The sequence below is a fragment of the Microtus oregoni genome, unplaced genomic scaffold (assembly GCF_018167655.1).
Source record: "Microtus oregoni isolate MIOR12 unplaced genomic scaffold, Mior012 000229F_ref0000137, whole genome shotgun sequence".
NCBI classification, from domain to species: Eukaryota; Metazoa; Chordata; class Mammalia; order Rodentia; family Cricetidae; genus Microtus; species Microtus oregoni.
In genome coordinates, this window is record NW_024544896.1 from 178,940 (window position 1) to 191,510 (window position 12,571).

Below are 12,571 nucleotides of genomic sequence, written 5' to 3' on the forward strand. Positions count from 1 at the left end.
AGCCCACATCAGCTCTCCTGGTCAAAGGTCATGCTCAAACGGGAAGCAGGAATGTGGGGCTCAGATTGCATCCTGGGATCACAGTCTAGCTGTTGTGGGTGGGGGAGTGGATTAGAAGGCAGCCCGGAAGGAGCTGTGAGAGGCTGGATAGTGGGGGTGGGGGTGGGTGGGTAGACAAAGGCAACTTGTGGAGAGCTAGTAAGCTCCAAAGGAAAGCTATGGGAAAATGGAGAAGGGGCCCCTCCCCCCAGTCTAGCTTCCACTGTGACAAGAAGACACTTTGCTGGGGGCGGGTGGGGGGGATAAGTCTCCCCTTAACAGGAAACATTTAGGACTAGGAAGATAAAGCTGTTCTCAGCTTTCCCAGTCTTGCCAAGACACGCTTTCCGAAATTGTCATTTGAGACACTGGTGAGTTTCCCTGGCAAAACCATGTAGTCATCCGTGAGTGCTATTGAACGCTTTTTGCACTGGGTTGGAGACGTTTAATCCAATCCCAGGCACACCTGCAATCCTCCCTCCCCTTAGTCTCTAGAAGAGGATTAGCTGGAATATAATAATGGGAAGGGCCAGGTCGTTTCCTCACAGGCTGTGGACCCAGCCTTTGCACACTTGGCCAAACATCACCCCCATCCTGATTCCTGGCCCCGGGGAACTGGGTGGGAAGGCAGTTGAACTTTCTCCTTTTCCGCATCAAGGATCTCTGAAGCCACTCCTCTCTCAGCCCTCTCCCTGAGTGGACGGAGAGAAAGTGAACTGTGGGCAGGAACACTTTTGCCCCTAAATTCAGCGATGGAAATGCCCTTCGCGTCCCTTTCCCCATTAGTACGCTCTGCTCCTCATTCTACCTAAGCACGGAGGGACGAGTAGAAGCACCCAGGTACACAGTTAGGTTGATCGAAGCAGAACTAACCGGCAGCCCGCCTCTGATTGGCCCAAAGTTCTCATGAGCATCCAATGGGAGGAAAGGCTGCGATCTGGCTGGAGTATAGGATTAGACGCCCGGAGGGCCTGGACGCAGCCGTTCTTGTTTGCCGTTGTAGCTGCTTCCAGCTCTGTCTCCAGGGGAGCAGTTCCCCAAAGTCAGTCTCTGAGGTTTGTCCGCGGCCGCTCCTACAACCTCCACCATGGGCCTGGAGCTCTTCCTGGACCTGATGTCCCAGCCCTGCCGTGCTGTCTACATCTTCGCCAAGAAGAACAACATCCCCTTCCAGCTGCGTACCATAGAGTTGCTCAAAGGTGAGCCGAGTTGGCTGGCAGGGTAGTCTGCAGCCTTGTGTACGCTGCACCTCTGCCGATTGTAGTCCGCGAACTCAGGCCAGGAGTGCAAACAGGAGAGGAAACGCCCGCTGCTCCCGAGAGGAAGCGGTTGTATCGGTTAGGAGCTGTGATTCTTTTAGAGTTATTTGTTTGTTTTATGTATGTATACAGTATGTGTACGGGTACCCCGGAAGGCTAGAAGAGGGCTTTTTAAATCCTTCGGACCTGGAGTTACAGATGATTGTCGGCCACCTGACGTGGGTGCTGGGATCTGAACGTCGGTCCTCTGAAAGAGTAGCCTACCTCTTTAGCCACCTCAGCTGTGAATTTTCAGAGAACCTTTGCCTGGTGAATTAACATCCTTCCAAATACCCTATGGTAAGGCGCCGCCGTGGAAGCTCTGGTGGTGGGGCAGAGGCGGGGTATGAAAATCCCACCTCCTTTCACGGGAGAAAATAGGCTGAACTAACTCATTTTCTTTGCGGAGGATCCCCATCTCAAGTGTCTGCATTCTGGGGCCGAAAAGAATTGGTTTACTTGGGTGTGTGGTCTTCCACTAGGACTCTTGCACGTCTCCTACCCACCAGGTAAAGTCCCAGGCTTGCTTGCCATCCTGTATGTGTGTGCGCGCGCGCCTGGTCCTACTGGGACCAAACCAGTAGCCACCGCTGAGCAACACTCCCAGCCCTCTCTGTGCTTGTCATTTTGAGACTGAGTTGCTGAGTTGTCCAGGCGTTGCACTCACTTAGCCCTTTCAAGCTCTGAGCCCGGGATCCTTCAGTTTCCCACGGAGCTGGAATTACAGGCTTGCCTGGGCATGCCACCTCCCCTTCTAGAAGTTTGCTTTCTGGGTGTTTCCTGTCAGCTAGAGGGTTCTGTGAAAGGACAGTGGGAGAGGCCAGCGCTCTGACTGGAGTTGGAATGTTGCTCTGGTTAGTCTGAGAAACAACAACAACAAAAAAAAAAAACAAAAAAAAAAACACAGCCCCTGCGCCAGAACTCAGTGGAGGCAGGGCCACAACTGGTGGACATGGTCACGTGGTCATGTGGGGTGGGGTGGGGTGGGGTGGGGGAATGACAGGCAGAGAATTTAGAACTTAATTGTTCTGCTGAGTCCTCCCACCAGCTGTCTTTGGGACTTTCAACTTGGGCTGCAGGACAGGGGCTGCACATAGGCAGTTTGGAGAAGGAGGATGGACCAAGGTGATGGCATCCATTCAGTGGAAAGAGAGAGAGGCCCACAAATGAATCTAGCCTCCTGGCTTCACCAATGCCTGCATACGCAACTCATATTGACTGGGCAACCCCCCTTGTATAATCAGATCTGGCTTAGGCACGGTGATCAGAAGAGAGGCAATGAGTTTGGTCTGGGAACCCCAAGTGGGGAGGAGCTTTGAAGGCTTGGCACAGAAAAGGAAGAATTGAGCTGCTAGGGGCCAGGTGGCTGAATGGGGGGCACTTGTTCCTGGCAAGAGCCACGCTGAGCTGAGAACTGAGACGAGGGAGAGCTGGAGCTCTGGGGTGGACATAGGTCACCTGGTCTTGCCTGGGATAGGAAGATGGTTCAGAGCCCAGGGAATGAGACTGGGTGTCTGCCTAGAGTGACCGTAGGCCATAACTGCACAGAACCACCTCGTTCCCATACCCAAGTGGACACAGAGGTGAAAGCAAATGGATTTGTGATAGGATGGATATCTGTGGTCCACTGGCCAGCACGGTGGCTTCCTCTTCGCCGAGACTTTGTGTGGAAAACTGGTGCCAGAATGGAGGGAAGGCTACCGACAGCCCCAGAGTCCTCTTCCTGACCGTTCTGGTCTCTCTGCAGGCCAGCACTACACTGATGACTTTGCCCAGGTGAATCCCTTGCGGAAGGTGCCCGCTTTGAAGGATGGGGACTTCGTCTTGGCAGAGAGGTAATATGTTTCTGGCTTGCAGCCAAGCTGTGTGAGGCAGGCCACTTGTCTGAGCCCATCGCCAACAACTCGGACTGTGGGTTCTGTGTCAGCCCCAGGGGGAGGATTGGATGAAACTCAGATAGGTACGCGGGGCCGAGGTGGGGCTTTTGAAGACATGGTATGCCTACCACCCTCTGCATTTTTGGATGAGGAAACCAAGCCAGGGGTATGGGGGCAGGGGGACAGGCTGCTTCCCAGCTCCTTGATGGACGGATGCGAGAGCAGCAGCGGGAGAGATGGACAGAGAGGAAGGGCATCCCTGGCAGAGACACAGGTCCCAGCAGGGGAGGTAAGGAGTTGGTGAGGGAAGGAAGTGAGCCAGGCCATGATGGTCAGGAGAATCTTGCAGCCTGCCTGACTGGCAGCCAGAGTCCTTCTTTATTTATACAGACTTTAGTAGGCAGGGATACATTCATGTTGTTCCAAAACATAGATCGTGTCATTTCTGTTTTTGCACATTGTCTCACTTCCTTTTGCTCATCTTTTAGTCATCATTAATAAGCAGTGGCAGAACAGTTATCATTGCCAATCATTTTCCCTCGTTTTTTTTGTTTGTTTTTTTGTTTTTGTTTTGTTTTTTTTTTTTTTTTTTTTTTTGGATTTTTGAGACAGGGTTTCTCCATAGCTTTTGGTTCCTGTCCTGGAAATAGCTCTTGTAGACCAGGCTGGCCTCGAACTCACAGAGATCCGCCTGCCTCTGCCTCCCGAGTGCTGGGATTAAAGGCGTGCACCACCACCGCCCGGCTTTCCCTCGTTTTGACATCATTGATAAACAGTTATCATTTTAAATAACACTTATTAACCCCATAACCCATTTTTTTTTTTTTTTGATTTTTCGAGACAGGGTTTCTCCGTAGCTTTTGGTTCCTGTCCTGGAACTAGCTCTTGTAGACCAGGCTGGCCTCGAACTCACAGAGATCCGCCTGCCTCTGCCTCCCGAGTGCTGGGATTAAAGGCGTGCGCCACCACCGCCCGGCTCCATAACCCAATTTTTAAGACTCTACAGACATATGACAGCCTGTTCTCAGGCCGGTAGCTTTTGTGGACACTAGACCAAAACAAAATCTCCAAGCCAGCCTGAGCATACTGCCATGTCCCAAGCAGTGAATTATCAACTCGTATGGTCAGAGGGCCCAACAAAAGTTCTCAGACCAAAGCTGCTAGAGTTATTATTCAAATTCTGGAATAATACAATGTTTATAGTTTATATCTTTATAGAATTTGTCTGTATGTCAAATGCCAGGATTAGTCCTGGCATTCCGTTGTTCCTTGGCCATGTGACAGCACAGTGACTCTGCATGTGCTAACTTTTCTAAGAAAGGGAGGTCCTGACATCTCATTCTTTTGTCGTCTTTCTACTTCATCCTTTGCCCATCAATATGAGTCTCTCTATAGGGCAGAGGTAACCTTGGCTATATAATATATATAAACCTCTTCACACCATATATATACGATTTGATCTGTGGCCAACTCCTCCAGCCCACCGAATCTTGTTGACCTTTTTGAGTTTACTTTGTTTTGAATATCTGTTCCTGCATAGGTATAGGAACAGATGTTTCAAGAATGTCTCGTAGCCTCATAAAGAGACCTCTGGCTTCTTTATGTGTGTCACAACCTTCAAGGCATAAGGAAGACTTTCAATTAGATAAGGATATCTCCCTCAAAATGTGTTCAGGACTGTCCTGGGGGAAGCTTAGAAGCAGCATTCATGGGAGATGTAAATGATTCATAAGAAATTTTCCATCAATCTAATATTTCCAAATTGTACAAATATTAAAAGTCCCCTGAGTATGCAACAGGTGGATTGAAAAGCAAAGGTGGCACAGGGACCATCATGCAGCTCAGCTTGTCAAGCAGCTGGGCTGGCATTATCACCTTTGCCATTCATATCAGATATGGCTGTGCCAAGGATGGACCGTGCCAAAGAGCAGCTATGCCAGGCTCTGCAAATACCACATCTACCACATATCCTGGGGTAGACAGGGGAGTGGGAGCTGCTTCCCTTGAAGCCAAAGGCTCACCCGTTGAACTTAGTCACCTTCTGCCAAGCACCCAGCAGCACCAGGTCACTGTCTGTCCCTGGAGCTTGAGCAGAACATAATCTGGGCCCGCATGGAATCTTATTTTGGAGGGAGGCGTGGCAATGACTTAACAGATGGAGGAGACACAGGTTGGGGGTGTGATTGCAAGTGAGGGGTTAGGAGGGCAGCCTGCTGCAGAGGTGGGAACTTCCAGTGTGGGTGTGCAGGTATGTGGGAGGTGTGCTCTTGCCAGAAGGACCATGCAGGGGTACAGGCTGAAGGGCTAAGGCTGGCACTGCTGGGGTGAAGGAGTTGGGGGGTGCACTGGGAGATAGGGAAAGGCTTGAACCTTTCCCGTGGGCAGGAGAACCTGAGCAGAGAATTCCCATCCCTCTTGTGTTTGAAAGGGTTCCCAGGCTGGCTAAGAAGGCACTTGGAAATTCAGGCACAAGACACTCTGGCTATGGACCAAGGTGACTTAATGACCAGGGCGTGTTCTCTTCCCCTCTGCTTTCCTCCAGTGTGGCCATCTTGCTCTATCTGAGTAGGAAGTACAAGGCCCCTGACCACTGGTACCCTCAGGACCTTCAGGCTCGAGCCCGTGTAGATGAGTACCTGTCGTGGCAGCACACAGCCCTCCGGAGTAGTTGCACCAGGGCCATGTGGCAGAAGGTGAGCCACAGGACAAAGGGCAGGGTCCCCTCTCAGGCCGCATCAGAGATGGTGTTCCCGGTTGAAGTGAAAGTTCTTGGGCCAGTGGTATGTCTCAGTGGGTGTAAAGGCAGTGGGTATCAGGCAAGCCTGACAACCCGAGTCCAATCCCTGTGACCCGCATGGTAGAAGGAAAGAACCGGTTCCTGCAAGTTGCCTCCTGACCCCCGCAAGCACGTGTGGTGAGAGAGGCATGCACTTGCGTGTGTGAGAGCTTGTGTGCATGCACTCAAAAGAAATAGATAAAACAAATACATTTTCTTTTTTTTTAAAGCAATTTTTTCTAATATTTATTTATTACGTACACAGTGCTATGTCTGCATAAATGCATGCAGGCCAGAAGAGGGCGCCAGATCTCATTGCAGATGGTTGTGAGCCACCTTGCGGTTGCTGGGAATTGAACTCAGGACCTCTGGAAGAGCAGTCACTGCTCTTAACAGCTGAGCCATCTCTCCAGACCCCAAACAAATACACTTTCAATTAAATGTTATGTTTAAGCTTTTCAACTTAGGGATCTTAGCATTCCATCACGAAATGTCATAGGTTAATGCTAGAGGCACTCCTGAGTACTGGTGTTAGCCCAGTAAACTCCCTCCACAGTGTATCAACTACCTTGTCTCTCTTGAGAAGTCCCACTTGAATAAAAGGGGATCTGGAGTAGGGACAGGATGGCAGCAGCTGCTACACTGTGGAGGGCTTTGTGTTGAGGTCTTGGTCCTGAGAGCCAGGAATGACTTGCTGCAGGAAAAGGGTAAGAGCAAGACAAAAGATGAGTGTTGGGCAGAGCCAAATGTTTCTTTTTGCTGGTCCACCAGATGATGTTCCCTAAGTTCCTGGGGGAGCCGGTGCCCCCAGAGATGTTGGCATCCACTTTGGCTGAACTGGACAGGTGCCTGCAGATGCTGGAGGACAAGTTCCTGCGGGACCAGGCCTTCCTTACGGGATCCCATATCTCCGTGGCTGACCTGATGGCCATCACAGAGCTGATGCACGTGAGTGCTGTGGACTGGGGCTATCTGCTGGACGACGGAGAGGCCGGGGGGGGGGAGCCCTTGCTCATGCTGACTTCTGGCTGTGGGGCCCTGGATAAGTCTCCATTTTACTATCATGTTGTATGTGTGTGTGTGTCTGTCTGTTTGTTTCAACGAGTTTCATCAAGGCTGTTTACTGGAGGATGGGTGAGCATTTGTTTACAAAAGCATGGGCGCCTTGCCAGTGGCCACAGAAGAAAATGTCCTCTCTTGACAACTATTATCCTCAGAGAGGGGTGAGACCCCAAGTGTCCTTTGTCCCTCCCGGACAGGATGCTAGTGGGTCCAATAATATGCAAATGCTATACCATTCCATTCCCAGAAGTCAGTGTTCCCCAGGACTCCTCTTCCTTTTCTGCTCTCTTCTATTCTTTCCACTTCTTCCCCAGTATTTCCTTCCTAAGCCTTGGGAGGGGATGGCATAAAATGCCTGATTTATGATTGAGCTTTTGACCATCACGTTTCTTACCATTACCAAGTAAATCCTTATAACTTCTTCCGATGGAGGCATTGAGAGGCACATCACACATGGTGGAGGAGGGAAGATGGGGGGGAGGGCGGGGCAGGCGGGAGGGGAATCCTGAAATAGGCCATGCTGCCTTTGTAGATGGTGGAACTTAGCCCCTCCTCTACTTGACTTCTCTCCACAGCCTGTCAGTGCTGGCTGTAAAATCTTCGAGAGCAGACCCAAACTGGATGCCTGGCGTCAGCGTGTAGAAGCTGCCGTGGGGGAAAACCTCTTCCAGGAGGCCCATGCAGTTGTCCTGAAGGCCAAGGACATGCCTCCTTTGATGGACCCTGACTTGAAGGAGAAACTGAAGCTCTCGGTGCAGTGTTTGTTATATTGAGGGAGTGGCCCAAACCTGTGGTGCCATCAAGGGGAAACTCTGGGCTGTGCAAATGAAGAGATGAGGCAGATTGTCCCCGTGGCTGTCACTAGGACGTGGAGTCTCTGGTCCATAATTTCCTTTAGGCATCGTCAGCGTTCCTCTGTATCCCCCACCCTGCTTGTGCTGTGACACCAGCTTTTACCTGACCTCTGGAGAGATCTGCAGGAAAAGCCCTGGGGAAACACTTGCTTTGAAACTTTACAAACCATTGAACTGTAAGCTTGGCCCACCCTCCAAGTCACACCTTTCTGGCTGCATTCACTTCAGGCCCCTCTTCTGCTCTCCTGTTGCTCCCCACCCCAAGCCCTTCCCATAGCCCCTTTGGGCTCCTCGTTCCCAGTGCTTCCCTTCCTCTGTTTTGGCAGGCAGGATCTATGACCCCTGGCTTGAGCACTTGTCACAGATCAGAAGGCCTTTGTCCTCTGGGTCCTTCTCCCTCTGGGGTGATGCTGCCTGCCATAAATAGGGTATAGGGTTGGTTCATGAAGTTCTTTGCAGGGTGGAAGTTTCTGACAGTGTCCTGACTTTCCAAATTCTGGCAAGCAATCCTGCTTGTTCCAAGTCTCCTTACCCTGACTGCTGTCTTCTGAGTGTCTCTAACTCCAAATTGTCAGGCTACTTAATCTTGTGCTGTAGGACCTCCGGTCTGTGCATTACCTAATAAATAAATTGCTAATAGAACAACAAGAGTGATGGTCGAGTCTCTCAACCTATTTGCTTACATTTCCTTTAGTATGTACACCTAGATTGCTTGTGTGTGTGTGTGTGTGTGTGTTTATGTGGGGTTTTTTTTTTTTGCGGGGGCGGGGGTTCAAGACAGGGTTTCTCTGAAACTCGGTCCACAGACCAGACTGGCCTTGAACTCAAGAGTGCCACCTGCCTCTGCCTCCTGAGAATGTTGGGATTAAAGGCGTATACCACCACTACCCGGCCAGATTGCCTTGTTTTAAATGGTTCTGCTACCCTCTCATCACTCACAGAAGAGGCTACAAACCCAGGTAGTTTAAGGTCCAACTGGAGATGCCCTTGTCCTAGGGTCTTGCCCAAGCGCATCTCACTCACAGGTGATACCTGGTCTCAAGACTGTTCAAAAGAAGTGTAATTCCTATATTGAATTTGAAATAATCATAATCATAATCATTCAAGAAACTTTAAGCCAGCCTGGCGCTGTGAAGTCTACAGAACGTTGTGGGCGTTTCCCTGGGACACTTAGAGGGAAACAGAGCCCACTGCTGACTGGGAGGGCCAAAGGCTCTAAAGCTAGGAGTTAGGTAAGTTGGAGCCGGCACACGTGATTGCAGAAGAGGAGTAGTCCGGGTAGCCAATCCAGAACTGCCGATGCTGCCTGGCCAATGAGAAGCTTAGCTGAGCCTCCTCTCAACGCCCCGCCCCGCTCCCCTTTTCTGGAACCTCTGCTGGCTACGGCGGCTCTCTCTGCGCAGTTGCGGCTTTGCGATCCCTCTCGCCCCCCAACATGCCATTCATTGAGTTGGAAACGAACTTGCCAGCTAGCCGCATACCTGCAGGGCTAGAGAAGCGACTGTGTTCGGCCACCGCCGCCATCCTGGACAAACCCGAAGACGTGAGCTAGGGTCGGGGAGCCCTGGGCGAGCGGAAGTTGTGGGCTAGGGGCCAGACCTCCCAATGACCCTTACTCTTATCACCAGAGACCCCACCTGCCTGCTAACCTCTGACCTTGCGTGTCCCATCCTCCCTTCCCAGGTCCCTTCCTGGTTGCCCCTCCTAGGCGTGACCCTGACGTCTCTGACTTCCAGGGTTCCTAGACCAGTGCCCCAAACCCTCATCCCTCAGACCCCCCCACCTTAAGACTTTGGCTTGCCGGTTCCCGGACGCCAGCCCGGCCTGCCTACGCTTTAGGACTTTAACTTTTATGCTCCTTGCAGCGCGTGAGTGTGACGTTACGGCCTGGCATGACCTTATTGATGAACGGATCCACAGAGCCCTGCGTCCAGCTTCTGGTCTCTTCCATCGGCGTTGTGGGCACGGCAGAGCAGAACCGCAGCCACAGCTCCCGCTTCTTCGAGTTCCTCACCAAGGAGCTGGCCCTGGACCAGGACCGGTATGTGTAGGGCAAGTGAGGGAACTTAGCTGGGACTGCTGAGCCGCCAAAGCAGTGATCCTGACTCCCCGCTGAATGCGGTTGGGGTGGGGGACATTATCTGCTGGTTCCAGAAAGCACTCCAGGACCTAGTGTGAGGAGATGCATCTGCTCCTTAGGCCCTGGAACGGTGGGCCTGTGTTTAGAATAGTTGTAAGATTTTGATTCCTTCGAAGACCTGCAGCCATCCCTGTTAGCCCCGAGTAAGGATGGCATGGGAAACCCCTGTGTTTCTGTGTGTGTACTGAGAATGTGGTCAGGTACCCTGAGAACCACTGTGGCCTCTGCCCTGTCTCTGAACTAGGGTGTCTGGTCTTCAGGGAGAACCTTTCCAGAGGGAATCTGGTTATGTCCTGAGGCAAAGAACTTTGGACTAGGTAAGATAAGGTTCGAGGAGAGTCACCGGGTAGCAAGACCCTTGCCCAGGTAGCTGTAAACACCTTGATTTGAGGGCTACCACAGCTAAGAGATCCCAGATAAATCTGGACTTGAACCACCTCCAATTTGTAGCCTTCTCTTCCATAAAAGCAGTGGGTCAGGCTGAGTGACTTCCCTCTCTGACAAGAAGGTGTCCCCTTTCCTTCTCTCAAAAACAAAATCTAAAACCAACCAACCAAAAAACCCCAAACAACAACAACGAAAACACCTTATACTCTGAAGCAGGGTTAGGGTCTCATATTCCTGAGCCTAGTCCATGTCTGTGAGGCACTATGGGGAAATTTTTGAAAGAACCTTCCAGAATGGAGTCCTTTTTGGCTCAGGAAAGTGGTAATGACTGCTTGAGGTGGCTGCTTAAACTCCATCCTTCAGTCCTAGAGACAGTTAAATGCTTTTTTAACTGTAACACTCTTGAGCTCGGCACATACCAGGATTGCTACACCCATTACCTCATTTGACCCTTAAGTGCTTCTGTACAGATTTGGCATCTTCATGAGGTAGATAATTGCATTAGACCAACTTTACAGTGTCAGCCCTAAGCACAGCGCCCCCTGGTGCCAGGCAATCACTAGACACTTTTTAAAAAATCTCTGATGAATCAAATTCCACAGATTTGACTCAGGGTTGACCTTTGCCTGGCTTTGAGCTGGATTTTGGTTAAAAACAAAATAACTGTGCCCTGAGCATGCCCAGAGGAATCTGAAGTTAGGAGGAGGACTGTCCCTCTCAGCCCTTATACAGCCTGACATATGCAACTGTGTACAGAATAAAATTACCAAAGTACATTTATGTCTGTCCTGGGCCTATGTACAGCCATCATCGTGCACCTGACTGTCTCGTTGCAAGGGCCATTAGCTGGGGTGGGCAGACTGGTAAAATACCCTATAGGCTGATGTGGGCTGGCCTGAGCTCTTACCTTGGCATGTCTGCCAGGGACATTGGCAGATGAGGAGTTTGCCAAGGAGTTGACTTTTTTTTTTTTTTCTGCTTCCTGAAGGATATGTATCCGCTTCATCCCCTTGGAGGCCTGGCAGATTGGAAAGAAAGGAACTGTCATGACGTTTCTATGATTGAAACAAAGAATCCAGGGCGCCTGCTGAGCCTTCCAGAGCCCTCTAGAGAGGCTTCCTGGCAGACTTGTGGCCAGTAGACACCACTGCCAAATACCTCCTTTGTATATGTGTCTGTGGCTTCACTGCACGCTTTGGTTTTTCTTCTCCAGTCTCATGAATAAATATGAGGTCAAATAAAGGAAGAGAGTGTAACCCCAACATGGCTTCTCTGCTTCTGTTACCCCTCTTTGGCATCCTGGATGCTCTCGAGGGTGTGATCTGTTCATCAGGGCAAAGGATGGGGTGCTTCCTGTTCACAGGGCTGCTGTTTCATGTTTGCTAAAATCTGGGGTGCAGACACTTGGAAGGTCTGCTTTCCACACCCGTGTGCAGACCACTGGGGACGTGAGAGCAACTGGTCTGGAGGGAGGGAAAGACAATCCTTACCTTGGCCTGGGCTATCACTGTTGACTGATGAGCTGGGCCTGGAGAATGAGGCTGGCTGCATTTCAGGGATCATCCCAGGGGCTTCACTGTGTTCCTTGAGTCTTGTTGATGCCAAATGCAGGGAATGTAATATCTGCTAGCATGCCAGGTCCAGAGATGCGATTCCTTCCACTAGGAACGGAACAGCTGCTATTCCCACTTCCCATCTACATGGCTTTGTATTTCAGACTCTACAGACGGAGTGAGGAACCCAAAGGAGTCTCCATCTCTTCCTTTCCATACGTTCTATGCAGAGCTTACTGCTTATAACCCATAGATATCCCTGCATGGTTAGATGGTTGGCTATCCTCATCTTTAGACACTGATGAAACTTCACATTACGCTTTTTATCCCATAAGCTCATAAAGTTAGTTTCCAGTGGTGTTTGCCTAGGCCTGCTGTTGTGAGTGTTGCTGCCGGGGCCTCTCATTGAAGGCTCTGCCTTGGAGACCCTTCGGGCTCCCTGTAGTTTAGCATATTTCCCAGGCTGGAATGAGGTAGCTTCTGATGTGTAATATGAGGTGAGGGCAGCTGGCTGAGTGATGTGGAACATGGTGTTAGCTGTAGGGTTTGCAGAAGTATTGGCCATAGATGTGGGGGGATAATGGG

General features: G+C 50.8%; 2 protein-coding genes across 2 annotated transcripts; both read left to right on the forward strand.

The window, feature by feature from the left end:
• The first annotated feature begins 996 nt into the window (after positions 1-996).
• Positions 997-8,554, forward strand: LOC121445622 (glutathione S-transferase theta-3). Its single transcript, XM_041647763.1, has 5 exons — positions 997-1,238; positions 3,085-3,172; positions 5,757-5,907; positions 6,762-6,938; positions 7,628-8,554. The coding sequence occupies exons 1-5, from the start codon at positions 1,127-1,129 to the stop codon at positions 7,823-7,825; spliced, it is 726 nt and encodes a 241-aa protein (XP_041503697.1). The 5' UTR covers positions 997-1,126; the 3' UTR covers positions 7,826-8,554.
• Positions 8,555-9,263: 709 nt separating this feature from the next.
• LOC121445618 (D-dopachrome decarboxylase) lies at positions 9,264-11,695 on the forward strand. Its single transcript, XM_041647761.1, has 3 exons — positions 9,264-9,449; positions 9,772-9,947; positions 11,422-11,695. The coding sequence occupies exons 1-3, from the start codon at positions 9,342-9,344 to the stop codon at positions 11,492-11,494; spliced, it is 357 nt and encodes a 118-aa protein (XP_041503695.1). The 5' UTR covers positions 9,264-9,341; the 3' UTR covers positions 11,495-11,695.
• Positions 11,696-12,571: the final 876 nt, after the last annotated feature.